Source organism: Aedes albopictus, chromosome 3 (assembly GCF_035046485.1).
Source record: "Aedes albopictus strain Foshan chromosome 3, AalbF5, whole genome shotgun sequence".
Classification (NCBI taxonomy): Eukaryota; Metazoa; Arthropoda; class Insecta; order Diptera; family Culicidae; genus Aedes; species Aedes albopictus.
Window position 1 is genome coordinate 53,966,010 of NC_085138.1, and position 18,561 is coordinate 53,984,570.

The window sequence follows — 18,561 nt, forward strand, 5'->3', positions numbered from 1 at the left end:
TAGATCCCAAACAACATTTTAAAGTCAGCTGGCTGTAAAAGGTTTTAAAACTTGGCACTGGCACAAATCCGATAATGCTTTTATTAGGATTTGTAACGATCATCAAAACCTTCTCAAATCCAACCGACTTGGAACTATTGCTTGGGAATAGACTCTAATGAGCCCCGGCGGATCCTCCATGTTTATCGAGCATGTCTGATGCATATGATCAGCCATATTCCATCTGCAGCAGCCGGTTCGTGATGAACCGTTGGAGGCGCATTAAAGTGTTAAAAAGGTGATATCTTTCACTAAAGAACACTACATTACAATAATCAAAATGAAACTCCTTCACTTTAATACCGTCAACCCCTGCGAACTTGGCCAGGGACTTTCACCAGAATTTTTGGCAATATTTTTTCTAAAATTCCTCTTTCCGGATTCCGTTAAAAACTCCTTATGTGTTAATCAAGTGACTTTGTCATAAAATTCTTCTAGAAATTCGTCGACAGATTTGGTCATAAACTTTTCCATAAATGACTCCAAAAATCTTCCAGAAATTTCTCCGGGAGTTCCGCTACGGAATCTTTCATGGATTTTCAATGAATCCTCTAGAAATTCTTCAAGAATACTACATAGAATCCCTTCAAGGATTTCTTCAGAATTTCCTGTGATCATTAGTCCTGAAATTCATCTTAAGATTTCTCTGAAAACTTCTTTGAGGATTTCACCAGGAGTTTTTCCGAAAGATTCTCCAGGAGTTTTCCAAAAGATTCTGCCAAGAATTCTAATAATTGCTCAGAAGAATTACCATCGAAATTTCTAAGAAAATTACGCGAGGCGTTCTCTTGAAGACTTCTCCAGGGAATTATCGAAAGTTCCTTCAGAACTTCCAAGTGCTTATCCGAAAATTATTTATGGAATTCTTAAAAGGAGTCGTTCAGAAATTTCCTTCTTAACTGAATACAAAAATTGAACAACACAAAGGGACAGGTCATAATTGTCGAATTTTTTTTTATTCTTAATCACTTAACCTAATTTACAGCTCTATTGTCCACTGGGGCACTACGTGAGCAATTTCAATTGACAGCTGCACTTACATTTTTGTACAGCGCCCAGATTCTATTCTACTTTATCGAACTGGTCTTTCTGCTGCTTTCACTTTTTCTACTTTTTACCTAGTAGAATGATGAGCACAGGGATGATGATGGATGGTCGTTGTTCCTTTCCAGTCCGATTGGGGGTCCATTATGAGAAGCAGTTCGCCGATGTCCAGGTATCCGGATCCGTTTGAGCCATGGGGCTCAGAAGAGGGTCAGTGTCAGTTGCTCTCGGGGGAAAAGCAACTGACGAAAAATGGCAAGTGCCGGGGCTGGGAATCAAACCCATGACCATCCGCATATGAAGCGAACGTGTGACCAACTACGCCACGGGCCCCGGCTAATTGTCGAATTGTTGTTGTGATTTCAAAACTTGTTACTGTTGTGCTATTGCTGATAAGTGGATCAATACTACAACAATAACTAAACTTGTACTTCAACAAAACATGTTATTTAAATGTAATTTAGTTAATGTATATCAATAGCTTGATTATAACAAAAGGATAATAACAAAACAAGATATAAAAACAGGAAATATGATTTCGTAGTTATTAACTTGCTATTCTCCTCTGCTCGGGACAGCCCAAACCACTAGGCTAACTGGAGAAACTGTTCAATTGGCATAGTGAAATACTGTTGACTTAGCACCGTAAAATTATAAATCCATTCATTGATAATTACCAAACATTGAAAACTTTCCTAAATCCCAAAAAGCAATATTCAAAAAACTAAACTCTTGTCCATTAATAGAACAAATGCTCAGTAAAACTTTAATTGTAAAGTTAAAGTATTCCTTCTCTCAAACTTAATCGGAAATCTAATAAATTAAAACAGTTCTATCCAACTACGGTACTTGTTCTCCAACAATAGCAGTCTGCTGATGGGCTCACAATGATGCTTCGAACACAATCTCAAAGCCTCCATCCAAAACCAAAAAAGCCATCACCATTGCCGTTGTTCTCGTAAACCAAGGTAAAACTTTTAATTAGCACTTCCCTCCAACTGCCTGCCACGCTGAGCCGAGCTTCCAACCCAGGTATAACAAACCAACTCATTCCGGATGCGTTGTGCCTTGTAGTGGCTTTTCATTTCCCTCAATTTCCTGGCCACCTGGATCAAACAAAAAATGACCCCCATCTCACACTTGTCCTTGGTCCGGATTTGAGCACAAGCAACATTGCTACATTATTAACAAATTGTTTTAATTAAGGACTCAATTTTTAATTAAATTACCTGTTCTATCTTTCTTTCCGCTCGACGACGGATTACGATAACTCATCTACCGTGTGGTTGTAAAATTCGGTGACCCGCTCCACCCTCCGATGCAAAACCGTTTTTCTCGACGACGACGACGACGACAACGACGCCATCCCACTCCCCCAGCGCACATCAATCACATCCGGGACGTGGCCGGTGTGGACCACGTGGGCATCGGAGCCGGCTACGACGGTGTTAATCTGTAAGTGGGGCCCGAAAATAGCTTTGCGGCCACGTCACAAGTTTTAATTCTGATCCCACAAATTTACACGCGAGCTTATTTTTCTCATTCTTGCTTTGCTCTCTTCCCGGCTACATCAAAACAACCGCATCACAGAGTGCCCCAAGGGCTGGAGGATGTCTCGCGGTATCCGTATCTGTTCGCCGAGCTGCTGGAGTCGGAGAAGTGGACCGAGGAGGACATCGCCAAGCTGGCGGGGAAAAATTTAATTAGAGTTTTCAAACAAGTAGAACAGGTGAGTTCATGAGAGGGGGGGGGGGGGCGAGGAGGGGGATCTGGGTGAATAGAAGTGAGGTTTCGATCGAATATTATTATGTTCAGCGCGGAAATGGTTTCAATTTTGAATGAGTCGCGTAATTAGGTTTACATTATTAATTGGCTATTGATATCAATAGGCTATACCGACAGGGAATCGAAAAACAGAATTTCAACTTGAGGCGTTATTTAGTTGGATTTTTTAAGCAACGTTATTAAAATGATTCCCGATGGTGTTGAATTAAATTTTCCAGTTTTAATTTCAATCGGAAAGCATTTTTCAGCATTGACGAGCAATAATTTGCTCAGTTGAATCTACGCCGAGTGACAGAGAAGGACACTGAACCCGGTGTGTATATTCAGTTGATGAGGAAGGCAAATCGCTTCCAGTACCCGTGGACGTTGAACGTTTTACGTCTTCCTACTCAACCGCAAACAGCCATCTTATACGCGGCCTCCAAACGACGTGACCAGCTCAACTCAGTCTGTTGTAATTTCTTAGCTTTACATTAGATTATATGAATGAAACTGAGTAAATATTCTTCACTCAGATCTCTATAAAGATTTCCTGTGATTTACTTCAGGGCTTTACAAATACTTAGTAAAGAGTATTCACTCAGCTTTATTCAAATTATCTAATATCCTTGTGGAGCCGGAATTTTTCCAAACGTTATTATGGAGTTTTTTCTACGTTTTTCTGTAGTACTGACCACTGTAGCATCAAAAAGCATATACACGGTAGAATATTATGCAGAATATTTTTTTCTGGATATCTTAGGTCATCCAAACTGTTCTTGAGTTTAGATACTAAAGTCTACGAGTGTACCGGTAACTTCTTTCATCATACAAAGCTACGATTTGTAATCTATTATGTCCAGTTAGTCTTTTGAAAGGTTTATAGACAACATCAGAGCAGTCGGGATATCCTAGATCATCCAAACGGTTGTTGAGTTTAGATCCTAAAGTCTATGGGTATAACGATAAATTCTTTCATTATACAAATCTACGATTTGTAATCTATCATGTCCAGTAAGACTTATGAAAGCTATGGTGGTTGTTTTTATCAACTTCATAACAGTAAGCAAGCCCATTATATCCCAAAAATATATAACAACGCTTATTGTTCCTCAAACTGTTTTGGTAAGTACAGAGGCAATAACCATTATCACAAATGCAGACCTGAAGCTATGGTCTCCGGAGAAGTGTTGTTGATCTGTAATATCTCAAAACTATCTTAAAGTGACTCATGATATGCCATGCTCTGGAGGCGAATGAATTAAAATTAATAAATTCAAACCCTCAAAAAAAATTTTAAAAATAAAATGCCTGGGGCATTACAGATAACAGTTTAAAGAGCTTCACGGATCTCAGCAGATTATGCTATGCTATTATTTGGTCGGCGTTAAATCAGACCGGACCATCTGTTTTTCATCGATTTCGGGAAAATGCACTGCAAAAACTTGTGATGTTAAATGTGGTGCATTTTTGTCGGAAATACTATAGTTCCTTTATGTAGCGAAACATCTGCATCAATAATGACGAAAAGTTCAGAGTTTTCGAATTCCTTCGCATATCTTTAAGTATCCAAAAAATCGCGTAAACCACTCTGACTGAACGCCGATCATTTATGGTGATAACACATAAAGTTTTTCTTGTAGATTTGAAAGAATTCATAATAGAAATGTTTAACGAACCTGAACGTCTCGAAAGTTTATAATTAAAAAGTAGGCTTCAGAATGGTCCGGTAATAACGGATAAATATGCAACGTTACTCAGTATAGCAGATAAGGCTGTCGTTACGAGTTTGGACCTGAAGTCCTGAACTCTAAGGTAGTTTGACTGACCTGGAATATCCCTGTAGTGTCTTGAAAAGACATTTGAGATTTCAAGAGCTTCGCGGATCCCTGTAGATTATGCAATACTATTATTCATGGTTAAAACACATAGTTTTTCTTGCAGATTTAGAGGACTTTTTTATAGAACAGTTTGAACGGCCCTGAATGTCCCAAAGGTTTATGATGAAAAAGTAATCTTCAGATTGCTCCAGTAACTGCGGTTGATTATGCAACGTTACTCAGTATAACAGATATGGCTACTGTTACGAGTGTAGACCTGAAGTTCTGAACTTCAAAGTAGTTTGGCTGACCTGGAATATCCCTTTGTCATTCTTGGGGTCTTTAGCAAAGTGCTTTGAATTGATTGGTACTACATTCCTACGTTTTTGGTTTTGGTATAGTTCTGCTGAAACTGATCTAGATTAGCTGTATCTTTTTATATGATTAGGTAGTATTCTAGATATAAAATCCTAAAGGGTTGGAGTCTTTGAAGAAGTGTCTTGGAATTATTGGTACAACATTTACAAGCCTTTAATCTAGATTGGCTGTAATTGCTCTACACATTGTTTTACATGACTCTCCAGAACACTAAAACTTGTATCCTAAAGGGTTACAATCTTCGGCAAAGTGCTTTAGGTTGATAGTTGCTACATTTTACATCTTCGGATTTGGTAAAGATGTGCTGTAACTGATCTAGATAAGTTTTTTTTATTTCGATATACCTCTCCAGATCTCTAGATATGTATCTTGTTGGGAGGCAGTCTTTGCCAAAGTGCTTCGGATTAGTTGGTACTACATTCTCACGTCTTCGCTTCTGATCTTGCTCTGCTTAAGTGATCTAGATCAGTTTTATCTCACTCTAAAGCTCAGAATATTCATCTTGGAGGGTTGTAGTCTTCAGAAGTTTTATCTTTCGATTCTCTTGTGCTTTATGTGTACCAGAAACATGAAAGTATTTAGAAAGATGGTTTCTGTGGCAAAGTATTTTAAAGGGTTTACAGTTGATGGGCCGTTCCTTTCACGGTTTTGCACTAGACGGCGCTAGAGAGAACGCTAATTTTATAACTTGTGTATCTTAGGATCCTGATTACTTGGAAAGTTAGTTTCTTCGGCAAAGTTGTTTGGTAGGTCGATGGCTTACAGTTAATGGGTTATTTGATGTGAAATGTCGCACCTGGGCGCATAATTTTAAATTTCTCTGATTGTTTTCACAATGCGGCACAATGGAGGAATAAAATCCAAACACATTTTAGTTGAGTCAAGTGTTTTTCATAGACAAATCTACGAAAATTTTTATTCGATCGTAGCTAGGGAAGTTCAAGATAGTTGCGAACATTTTGTATTGCCTCTGAACTATGACTTATAAGAAGAAATCACGTTTTGCAGTCATTTTAAGTTGTCAGGACTTAAATTTGACATGCAAATAAAAAAAAATATTTTTTTAAAACCTAACGCTATTCTGGAGGAAAAATGAGCATCCCTAAGAACACGAATTTTGTATAAAATGAAGTGGAAAAGTTGGGTCGAGGATTCCTTGCATTCCTTTTGTTATCCGTTAATTATTTGATTGTATACATATTTATTGCATCCGAAAATTGCTTCGGCCATTTCTTCATAAATTTTGCCAGCTTTTTTTTTTTTTTGATAATTTAGTCGAAAATTTAAGAATATGTTTGACTGTTCCATTGATAATTTCTTCGGCGATACTTTTGTGAATTACTTTGATGCTAAGCACTTTTTGTGAAAATTTCTTCGGCAATCTCCTTATAAAATCCTCAAGTAATTCCCAATTTCGGAGCAATCATTTTCGGCGATTCCTCTGGAAACTCCTTCGATCATAAATTTGAAAATTTCTTAGACAATTATTCTTAAAATTCATTCCACAATTCCTTTGGTATATTTTTGGGAATTCTTTTGGTTATTTCTTTTGCCATTACTTTGGAAACTCTGGCATTCTCAATTGGGCTTGCTCAAGGTATTTCCAGAAAAATTACCTAAGAAGTTTACAAATGAGTTGCCAAAGGATAACTAGAAGAATTGCCAAAGGAATTCCTGAATAAATTATGAAAGTTTTTCAAAGAAATTGGTCAAATCCAATCTTATAATAATTTGACGGAATATATTCCAAAGGAATTGCCGAAGAAATTTCCATAAAAATTTCCGCAAGCTTTCACAAATACATTTTCGAATAGATTTTCAAAGTATATACCGAAGAAGTTTCTAAAAGAATTCCCCAAAGAATTGCTATGAGTTTCCTAAGGAATGACCGAACGATTTTCCAAAGACTATGCTGGTGAAATTATTCAAGGAATTATTGAACAAATTATCCAAGGAATTTCTGAAGAAATTTCAAGAAGAATTCCGAAAAGAGTTGACGAAGGAATTTTCAAGCAAATTCAAAAGGAATGTACAAAAAAATTCAAAACTTTTACCGAAGATTTTTTTCAAAGAAACTTCCTATGAAATTGCCTAAGATGTTCCCAAAGTAATAATCGAAGAGGTCATTAAAAGATTTACCTAAGAGATTTTCAAACAAATTGCTGATTTAATTTCCCCATAATTTGTCGTTACATAGATTACATCGTTACATGCAAGTTACAACGGAACTGCCAAACGTTGAATAACTACTACAGAAATCTCGAAGAAGTTGTTCCAAGAATTTTCATAGGAGTTATAGAAAATAATTTACGAAGAAGTTTTCAAAAGAATTGCCCAAACAATTCCGAATTGTATAGATAAAGAAAATAATTTTCAAAGAAATTTGCGAGGAGTTCCCAAAGCCATTGTTGAACGATTTGCCGAAGGTAGTACCGAAGGTTTCACTAAAGGAATTCCTAAAAAAAATGGAGAACGAAAAAAAAACAAATACCAAAAGAATTGCTGACATATTAAAAATAACCTTAAGAGACTACCAAACCAAATGGGGTGCAAAAAAAATCCGAAGGATTTGCCGATTGAAGAAGATGACAAATAAACTCCTTAAGAACAAATTTCAAACATATTACCGAAGAAGTTCTCAAAGAAACTGCCGAAAAAATTTGCCAATTCCAAAGGAATTTCCAAAAGAAATCCAAATTGACAAACAAATTTCTCCTGAGGAATTGCCGAAAACACAATTTTCTCGATTATCCGGAGGCGAGTTTCGGAACTTCCCAAAACATATGTTTTGCAAATGAAATGCTGTACGAAGCTGAAATTTTGACTAACTGATAATCAAAATTTGCCCTACATAAGTCCATATTTCAGCTCGTCGATTCTCCATGGGCGGTTTGCTGCTGTCATTCCTTCTGGAATTCCACAGAAGCTTCATCCGGAATTCCTCCAGGAATTTCTTCCGCGGTTTCTCGACAAACTTTTTCTAGGACTCATCCAAAAGTTTCTTCTTTGGCTAAGTTTCTTATGAGATTCTTCTGAGGTATTAATTGGGATCGCATCTTAGTCTGTACAAGGGCTTTCTTCTGAGATTTCTAAACATGTTCCATCTGGGATTCCTCGGGAAAGTCCTCCCAGGTTACCAGCACTTGTTTCTCTAGAGATTTCTTCCGGGATTTCTTAAGTAATTTCTTCTGAGATACCTTCAGAAGTGCCTCCTAAGATTCAACCAGGAGTTTGCTAACGGTTTTCTTTCATTGATCTTTTTGGGATTCGTCAAAAATTTTCTATTGAGATTACGCCAAAAGTTCCACCTGGGATCTTGGGTTGCTTCATTCCGGGAATTCTTCAGGAGCTCCTTCCAAAATTCCTGCAGGGACTCCTTCAGCGCTACTGCAGGAGTTACATGGGAGATTCAGCCGGGAGTTCTTTATGAGATTTTTCGGGAATTTCATTAGAAAATCTGAGACACACTTATGAAATCCTTCCAGGAATCCTCCATTAGCTTCTTCCGGTATTTCTCTAAGAACTTATTCCGGGATCGCTCCAGGAACTCCTTTCGGGATTCGTACATGAACTTTTTCCGGAATTCTTCAAGGAGTTTCTTCTGGGGTTCCTCCATGATTCTTTTTCGGAATTCCTCCAGAAACTTTTTCCAGGATTTTTTGCAGACACCTTTAGAACTTCTTCCAAAATTCCTCCAAGAAATGCTTCTGGGATTCTGTCCTGATCTGCTTTCTGAATTCCTTTAAATAAATAAACTCGTTCCTGAATTCCTTTACGGACTCATTCCGGGAATCTTTCAAAAACTTCTCTCTCTATTTTTCCAAGAATTTTTTCTGGAATTCCATCAAAAAATCTTTGCGGGGTTCCTTCGGAAATTACTTCTGTAATTCGTCCGGGAGCTCTTCCACGAACCTCTTCTGGGATTACACTAGGAACTCCTTTTGCGATTCTTTCGGAAATTCCTTCCAGGATTCATCCGGGAACTACTTTAATCAATTTCCTCTAGGATTTCATTCTTCTTTCAAGAAATCACTGAAAAAAGCTTCAAGAATTCCTGGAGGAGCCCTACAACTTCTGAAGAAATCTCGAAAAAAAAACCCTTAAAGACACAAAAGGAATTGAAGAGTCCTCGGAGAATCTCAAATGGAGCTCTCTGAGGAATGACAGAAGGAACTCCTAGAGGAGTCATTGCTAGGGTATTCTCAGAAGGAATTGCTGGAGGAACTCCTGAAGGAATCTCGGAGCGAATTACTAGATACATTGCTGGAGGAATCGAGGTACTCTTGGAGCATTCTCACAACCACGGAAGGAACTCCTGGAGGGGTGCCACCAGCAAGTCATACATTTGCACGCGAACCAATTTCGCCCAAATTCCGAACCGTAAACAACAAGGCCACAAATCAACATGTTTAGCCCTCTGAAGATCCTCAGTGATACGCGAAAAGTGCCGACCGTCCACCAGGGACAAGGTCTCTATGGTTGCGAGAGAATACGGATGTGTTTGCGTCCAGAGTGTGATGGTTATTCATTTAGCTGCAATAAAACTCGCTAGTCTCAGATTATTTGCATTGCACTGGTAGCAGAGAAGGCCTTTTTTATAATTTATCGGACAGCGTGGATCATTACCGTTCTCTGTTGCACTGATGTAGTCTTCTCCTCCGTTGCCTCGATCTCCTGTGCATACTTTCTTCACGCCATGCAGGTGTTCATCGAACTGCTGCTTCTACCATTCAATAACCTCACGTCCATCCGTCAAAAGGCTTCCTTCAATGTCCCTGCAGATTTTGAATTGCAATACCAAACCGTTGCGGTATGCGTTAAGCCTCTGGTAGAGCATCCGTGTTTCTTGGAAACGGCACAGCAGTTCCGTTTCCGCATTTCAGCTTCTTGTTAAGTTGTTTATAAAGTTACACGTTATGCCGGGTTCCATGCTGCAGCTTTACCGTCCACACTACGTTCTTCTCAAAAATCACTCTGCATTCCACGTCTAACCATTCGTTTCGTTGGACTCCGTTCCACGTACCGAATGGTTCTCTCGGTATCGCCGTTGATGGAATTTTTTACTGTACTCCAGCAGTGCAGCATAGTTGTCCCATGTTGCAAAACAGCAAACTGAGACAAACGCGTTTTAAGTTTCAGCCTTGTTTCCTTCTCTATATACAACTGTAATAAAAACACAAAGTGAATTCATCAGCATAGCGTTAGAATTGGTATGAGAAAAAAGTTTCGTAAACATTCAAATTACTTTGAATTTTTAAAGAAAAACTGTGATGGGATAACCCTCCTGGGATTTCTCCAGGAGTTCTTCCTATGATTTCTCCAGGAAATTCCTCGGATTCCTCCAGGAGTTCCTCCTGGGATTCCTCCAGGAGTTCCTCCTGGGATTCCTCCAGGAGTACCTCCTGGGATTTCTCCTATAGTTCCTCCTGGGATTCCTCCAGGAGTTCCTCCTGGGATACCTCCTGTAGTTCCTCCTGGGATTCCTCTAGCAGTTCCTCCTGGGACTCCTCCAGAAATTTCTCCTGGGACTCCTGCAAGAGTTCCTCCTAGGATTCGACCAGGAATTCCTCCAGGAAGTCCTGAGAGTCCTCCTGAAGTTCATCCTCGCTCTCCTCTAGGAATTCCTCCTGGGATTCCACCAAGAATTCATCCAGAAGTTCCGTATGGAATTCCTCCAGGAAGTCCTGGGATTCCTCCTGAAGTTCCTCCTCGAATCCCTCCAGAAGTTCTTACTGGGACTCTTCCAGGAGTTCCTCCTGGGATTTCTTCAGGAGTTCCTCCTGGGGAACCTCCAGAAGTTCCTCTTAGGAGTCCTACGGGAGTTCCTCTTAGGAGTCCTACAGGAATTCCTCTTAGGAGTCCTACAGGAGTTCCTCTTGGGATTCCTCCTGGAGTTCCTCCTGGGATTCCCCCAGAAGTTTCTTCTGGGATTCCTCCAGGAAGTACTAAGATTCCTCTTGAAGTTCCTCCTCGAATTTCTCCAGGAGTTCTTACTGGGATTTTTCTAGAAGTTCTTGCTGTGATTCCTCCAGGAGTTACTCCTAGGATTTCTCCGGGAGTTCCTGAGATTCCTCCTGAATTTCCTCCAGGAGTTTTTCCTGAGATTCTATTAGAAGTTCCTCCTGGAGTTCCCAATATAGGTCATGCACTTTTCATAGAAGTTGACACTTGTGACCCCGAAGGATTATCAGAGCTGCCCTGAGGGTAGTAATTGTCTTCCGAACAACATCCGGTCATCATAATTTGACGTTTTTGCAACATATAAATGTCTTCACTGTCAACTGAGCATGGTCCGTAGGTGACTCAAGCTTTTGTGAGCATTTACTCAGCTTTCCCAACTTTATTCATATGGAATACGATGTTCGAAAAGTAAATGCTCATCCTTTCAGTTTTATCATACCAACCTGAGCAAATGCTCAAGTAAAAGGTTTGACGCATGCATTTTAGCAAAGTTAAAGCATTTACTCATTTTACTCATATCACTGATCATAAAACACGCGTTTCTGCTGCGTGTGTTAATGTCAGAGCAATCAAACGTTGTTATTTTCACTTGATCTGGTTAGCCTAAGCAAAAATCGAGAAATTGACATCTTTTGATCCTGCTTTGCAACATGTAAAATTTCATGAGCTTGCAAATCAAAATCATGGAAGGGTATTTCGCGCATTTTTTGGGCAAATCGGGCACATTATGGGATCTCCTATCCATTTGAAAGTTGTCAGTTTTTTAATTAAATTTAGAACCTGCCTTGCGACATGACTTCGTGAATTTAGAAAACACAGTCAATGAGGGTTATTTTTAGCATTATTGGTCAAATTGACCACATTCCTGGGTTTTCGTCACCTGGCTTCCCCGGAAAAGCGACTTGATTTCAATTGGTTTAAATCCAGGTTTGTGAATTTTCATATCTTAATAATTTATGCAATAAGGCGATGGGAGGATATTTCGACATTATTTTTATTACTTTGGCCACATTTCTGATCTTCTGAAGTGTGGTACCATAGAAACTTGACCAGATTTTAATCAGAGTTAGAGCCAGGCTTGTGACATCCTCCTGGAATTGCTTCAGAAATTCATCCAGGTATTCCTCCTGGATCGTTTCTGTTTTATTTTGTTCAGAAACTTCTTCCAAATATCTATAAAATCTTCTGCGATGCCGATGCCTCTAAAAGATTCTTCGAAGATATTTCAAGAAGAATTTCTCCTGGTATTCTGCTTGTGATTTGTTACGATAAGTTTTCCAGTAATTTCTTATAGGATTCCTGCAAAAGTTCGAATCCCTTTCACTTTCATCATCAAATAGTTTCCTCTGTGATGCCTCAAGGAATTTCTCCAATGACTACTCTTAGAGATTCATCTGGAAGTCCCTACGCAGTTTCTTTTGAGAATTCATCCCAGCATTCCTATTGATAATTCTGTAGTGATTTATCCAAAAGGTTTCTCCAAAAGGGGGCTCCAGTTAGCCTAGTGGTTAAGGCTATGTATGGATCGCCAATCCGGAGACGGCGGGTTTGATTCTCGTTCCGGTCGGGAAAATTTTCTCGACTCCCTGGGCATAGTGTATCATTGCACTTGCCTCACAATATAAAAAATCACGCAATGGCAGGCAAAGAAAGCCCTTCAATTAATTACTGTGGAAGTGCTCAAAGAACACTAAGTTGAAGCGAGGCAGAAAAAGTTTCTTCAGGGATTGCTCAATTAGTTCACTTCAGGATTTTCCGAGGAGATCCTTCTGCATTTCCTTCCGTAGCATCTTCTGGTGTTTTTTGGAGTTTCTTTTATGATCACTTCTGGTATTCTTTTCGATTTTTAATTTGGGTTCCTCCAGAAATACCTTCTGAGAATTTTCAAGGAATTCGTTCAAATAATTGGTCTGGACTTTTTTATTAATTCATTTCTTCTAAAATGTTTTCCTGATATTTCTCAAGTTTTGTCAAAATAAAAGATTTAACTTTCTAAGGGATTCCAGCATGAATCCCTTGAAGAATCTGCCAAGGAGGACTTCCGCGATGAAATTCAAAATACAGTTTGAAGATATCCCAGAATCTTAGAAGATTTCCGGAAATTTTCTAGAAGAAACTCTAGAAGGGGTAGCACTAGAAAGCCTAGAAAAAATCCCTCAGAGAAACTTCGTGTAGAAACCCAGAATAAATAGAGGCTGAAAGGGTTCCACAAGGGACAAATCCCTGTACATTCTTCTAAAGGTTTCTCTGAAAACCTTTCCAGAAATTTTCTTAGTGAATCTTACAGTGACTGTTCTGTGACATGTGTGCTTATTCCTTTTGTTATTTATTTCAGAAATCCCTTCATAATTCCATCAGATCCAGGATTGATATACAAGTTCCTTTAAACATTTTAGAAGGATAACTCCAGGAGAAGTTCCAGAATGAATTTCCTGAAGGATTCTGGACCTCTTTTGAGGAGCGGATTTGGTTAAAGCATGTGACTACCTAAGTAACACACTTGTCACAGAAGAGTTACGGCGGCGCAGGTTTTTGTTGCGCAGAAGTCACTGTGACTTAACTCTAACTTGCTAGAAAAAAGTCACAGTGACTTCTGCGCAACAAAAACTTGCGCCGCTGTGACTCTTCTATGACAAGTGTGTTACTTGGGTATCACGTCGAGGACCTGGAATCGAATCCCACTCCCGAAAAACTCGCAAAATGTGAGTTTTTCCTTCAGAAGGGAAGTAAAGCGTGGGTTCCGAGATGAACTAGCCTAGGACTAAAAATCTCGTTAATAAAGAAAAAAAGGACCTCTTTGTGGAGTCTAAAAAGGAACTTGTGGGGGAATCCCCGAAAAAAAAAAACAAAGGAATTTCTGAACCAATCTAAGAGGGAATTGCAGAAAAAATAACATTTGTAATACTTCCAGATAATACAGGAGATAGACAAAATGATCGGAACAGGCAAAATTTTCCCTTTTCAAGAAAAAAAAAATCAAATAGCTGTAACATTTCGAAAAGTGCATCAAATATTTTCAAATTTCCAGTGTAAGTTTTCCAATTATAGAAAAAGGGCCAAAATGTCATTGCATTCGGTTCATTGAATCCGGAGATATAACAGCTCAAAGTTGTCTATCGGATAATTATACCTTTTTCTAAAATCTTTATAACTTCGTGCAGAATACCTCGATCTTTTCCAAATTTTGTCCACTGATACACAACTAGTTGAACAACCCTCAACGAAAATTTGAGAATATTTGATGCACTTCACGAAAAGTAACAGCTAATAGGCTTCTTTAGCGATGTTGAGATAATTCCATTTTCTGAATCTGCGTGCAAAACTGAGCCGAAATCCAAATTTTCATGAATTTTGGTGCCCGGGAACCTATTTAAAAATCAATTTGAAGTTTGTATGGGAGCGATTTGTCGAATCACCCCTCGTCGCATTTTGTACTGGGTTGAGCTGTCAAACAGTTACCCAGCTGTCAAAAGGTGATTTCAAAAAATCTCTTTGAAATTGATTTTAGGTATCAAAATAAAGTTCTAAAAATCTGAAAAAAATCATAGTGGCTCAGAAGAAGGTGCTCTTTCGTATAAAATCAAAAAATCGATACATTTTTCTTAATTTAAAAACCCAATTGAACATTTTTTTTAAAGTGAAAATTTTGGCAGTGCCTATCGTTTTGTCTATCCCGTGTAGGCTGTTTTAACTTGCCATTTATTATTTTATAAATGACATACCGTCATGGAAAAAAAAATAGTTCCAAAGTTATAAACATTAGCAAACTAATGCAATGCAGTTAGAAATTCATGAAGAATCTCAAAAGGACTTCTTGAAGAATTCGAAAAGAACTTCCTAAAGGCATCCCTGAAGGAATTCCTTATGAAAATCCCATATAGAACTACTAGAGGAATTCCATAAAAATCTTCTGTATTTTTTATCTTTCTGATAATTATAAAGGTGCCATATTAGACTGTTTATGTCATTATGCCATTACGTCATTATGCCAAATATTGGCCATTGAAGTCCGACATTCATCCAAGGTTGCTATGATTCACGATGTGTTGGTCATTTGTTGAGCTTGTTTGGTCAAATATTTGCCATGTCTAATGGGACCTTAAGAAAACATATTTTCTGATCCAGCCCAGATGAAATAGGGTAACTTAGCTAATTATCGGGGTTCTATTCGTCAGGAGGAGATGGTTTTTGCTAAATTTCCTGAAATTTAGCCATTTAATTCAGCATGTTTGGAAAGGATTTGTGGTCAACTCTGAGTTCAACAGCCATAGGTAATCCTTGCGCTGATGGTGGGTATTCAATCATCATCATCATCATCATCATCTTTTGTGACGAAGTGTACGAATACTATCGTGAATAAAAAAATATAAAAATGTAAGCTACAATATAGAAGTACAGAAGAGTCCCCAAAAAATATAAAATAAAATCTCTCAGGATTTCTGCTTCCTGGAAAACCTTGCAAATTCGGAAAATTTCAATAAATTTTATTTATTTAAACGGGTATTTGTATATTTTCGGAAAGTTAATAGAAAATGCTGCTTGCAAAAAAAAAACAAGTGATAAACTCTAGGCAATATATACTTTTTGTCCCAAGTTGTTCCTGGCAATATTCCAAGATCAAAGTTTGATGCTCTTTTCCTTGTGTTTTGTAGTATTTGTGTTTCAATGAACTGCTAATTAACATTTTATTTCAGCAGGATTCAGGTAAATGTATCGTACTATATAAATAATATTTTAAAAATATGTAACTGTGGCGAGCGTATCACTAATATGTAGCTTATTTGACGTACGATGTTAATATTATTTTATATTTCAGATTATCAACCGAAGAATCTAGTAATTCAACCAAATGCCAACAAGATGACGATGATGAATTGGCCAGACAACTGATTCGAAGCAGTCTAACAATGGTGTGCCTGAACGTTAACCAAGCATATCCTTTGGAGTTTACCCTTCCACTAACAACACCCAAATTCCCGTGACACCTAGGCCTGAGAGATCGTAGAGTTGTCTACATTTTTCATAGGTGTTCAAAACTAACCATCCTTTCCCATTCCTCAGCAGTCGCAAGGACGTGGCCAGGACAGTGCTCGACCATTGGAGGATTGCGTCAGTCTTGTCTAAGAGTCAGAGATTAGTCCCAAATCTTTGTGCTTTGGTTCGGACGGGAAGGAGGCAACCCTCATAGCAGCGGTCTAGGACTGTACCACCTACGAATTTGTGCGATTCGCTTAATGCTAATGCTAATGCTAATGCTAATGCTAAAAACTGTGATGGGATAAATCTAGCAATTTTCGGGATTTTCTTGGCATAAGCTGTCCCATGTCATGTGAGATGTTCAGCATAAGCTGTCCCATGTTGTAATTTTCATCATAAGCTGTCTCATCTCGATTTTTGCAGCATAAGCTGTCCCATGTTGAATTTTACAAATGATATCAGGATTCCCTCAAGATGCTTGGGTAGCTTTTTATGCGTATATATTAAACGTTTGATAGCTTTTGAGAAAAAAGTAAATGAACATGGGACAGCTTATGCTGAAAAAATTAAACATGGGACAACTTACGATGCCAAACTGAACATGGGAAAAATTTACTTGATGTTATTTACATGGAGTTTCGGAACAAAGTGCTAACCGAAAGTAGATTCTAAAATTATACGCAAAAATAAACCTTTTGATGATAAGAAGTCAAAATCATAAAAACTAACATGGGACAATTATGCTGCACACAGTAGAGTACTCTAGAGCGGCCACATCGGCGTCGCCCTCGTCTGGCAACGTTACCTCGAGATTCTGCCCGCAGTATGTGGAATATACTCAGGGGGGTTTGTAAGAAACCTTTATCTTGACAGTAGAAAATATGGGGTTCACTAAATTCGACATAAAAGTTTACTTCATTTCTCTGGGATATATCTACATCATCATATTTTTTCTGCTCTTTTCCAACCAGGTGCGAGACCAACTGGAGGCCCAGGGCATGCTGCCGATCGACCAATCGATCCCACCGGAGGACATCCTCGGGAGGTCCTACTGCCGCTACTCGGGGCCACGAACGTGACGTAAACGAAATCTTCCCGTAAGCTACTACTATAAGGTATTCCCTTGAACCAAAACAGAATCATGCTACCGATAGGATTGATCTTCGAAAGAATCCGGTAAAAGTACAATCGTATTAAGTTCATCCTTACAGAAGGGAAAAAACGAAATCAAACTAGCACATTCACAACCACAACAAAAAAAAAGAACTCACTTTGTACACATTCACACTACCTGACTGTAGGATATTCAAATTCACCGGTAAAAGGTCATGTTTTTGCCAGTGGCAAAAGCTGAATAGGAGACAACTCATTCTGCGCGTAGATAAAAATCTTAAACCAAAACTACAACAAGCCAACAATCAAACAACCAACTCACACGTAAAAAAGGATGATTTTAAGAAAACAAAAGAAAAAGTTCGCATATCATACAGAAGCGGCAGCCCGCATAAAAGGTGGGCGGCAAACAAGAAGCAGAACTCATCACTACCGAATTTTTTCCAAGAAAACCAAATTTTCGTATATTTTTCTATTTGTAAAATAAAAGTGCAACGATAGCGTTATAATCCGAAAGAGAGAAACTGCTCGAGAGAGGAAAAGATGTAAAAATTTGAAGACAGAAAGTTAAACTATTTAGGGCAAACTAACAGATGGACTAACGAAGTTACGAAATTCGAATGTTAAGAGATGGGAAAAAAATTCTAAATGACAAACAGATAAGGATAAAAAGAAAACCTTTAGGCTAATTGTGTATAAAAGCATTAAACCAGTGAACGATACCAATGAAATTTAATCAAACGATAACTGTGTAGAAATTATTGACATGTTACATACCGAATAAACCCGAACTAGGAGTGTCTACAAGTGCTCCGGATTTTGTAACGACAGAGGCTTGGTTTGGGGTGTGAGCTGTTTGGGAAATGTTGAAGCGAACGAACACAGCAAATAATTTTGTAATATCCATGCGGGCAACTTCTAGCAATGTGTCCATTTTTTAACGTAATTTTACTCGGTGGCATCGTTCTCCAACAATTATCACTCTCACCATGTACATCCTAGTTGGCACCGGAAAGTATCAACAAACCCGTTACAGCTAATACCTAGAAGTAGCATCGCATCATAATTATCATCTACCTTATAACTCGGCGAAATAGCCAAGAGGTAAGGAATATGCCTCATAATCAAGGAATCACTGAACGAATCCATGCCAATATTTTACTTATATATGATTTACCCAGCGATTGCTAGACCCATTTTGAAGCTACGGCGGCTAATTTGCTGCATGGAAGTGGTATAATTTGTACATCGCTTTTACGACGTGACTGATGTGCAGGGAAAATGATGTGAAATCACAAGATTTTTTTTTGCTGTGAATGCACATTTCTTGTTATACCTTCTTAAGCTAGTATGACACTCTTTGACCAATGCCAAATATTTGACCACTTTTGACAGTTAAATTTTGACCAAGGTGTACCTAGCAAACAAAAGTATTTGTCACTCTCGAAAAACGAATAGGGACAAA

The 18,561-nt window shown here is 38.4% G+C and overlaps 1 protein-coding gene across 1 annotated transcript in view; it reads left to right on the forward strand.

Annotated features, from left to right (window-relative positions):
* LOC109411327 (dipeptidase 1) overlaps window positions 1-18,127 on the forward strand; it is a 911,905-nt gene extending 893,778 nt beyond the window's left edge. The window contains exons 10-12 of the mRNA XM_029870619.2: window positions 2,463-2,538; window positions 2,674-2,812; window positions 16,955-18,127. Coding sequence (XP_029726479.1) covers window positions 2,463-2,538; window positions 2,674-2,812; window positions 16,955-17,062 — 323 coding nt within the window. The 3' untranslated portion in view covers window positions 17,063-18,127. The remainder of the gene's footprint in view (window positions 1-2,462; window positions 2,539-2,673; window positions 2,813-16,954) is intronic.
* The last annotated feature ends 434 nt before the right edge of the window (window positions 18,128-18,561 follow it).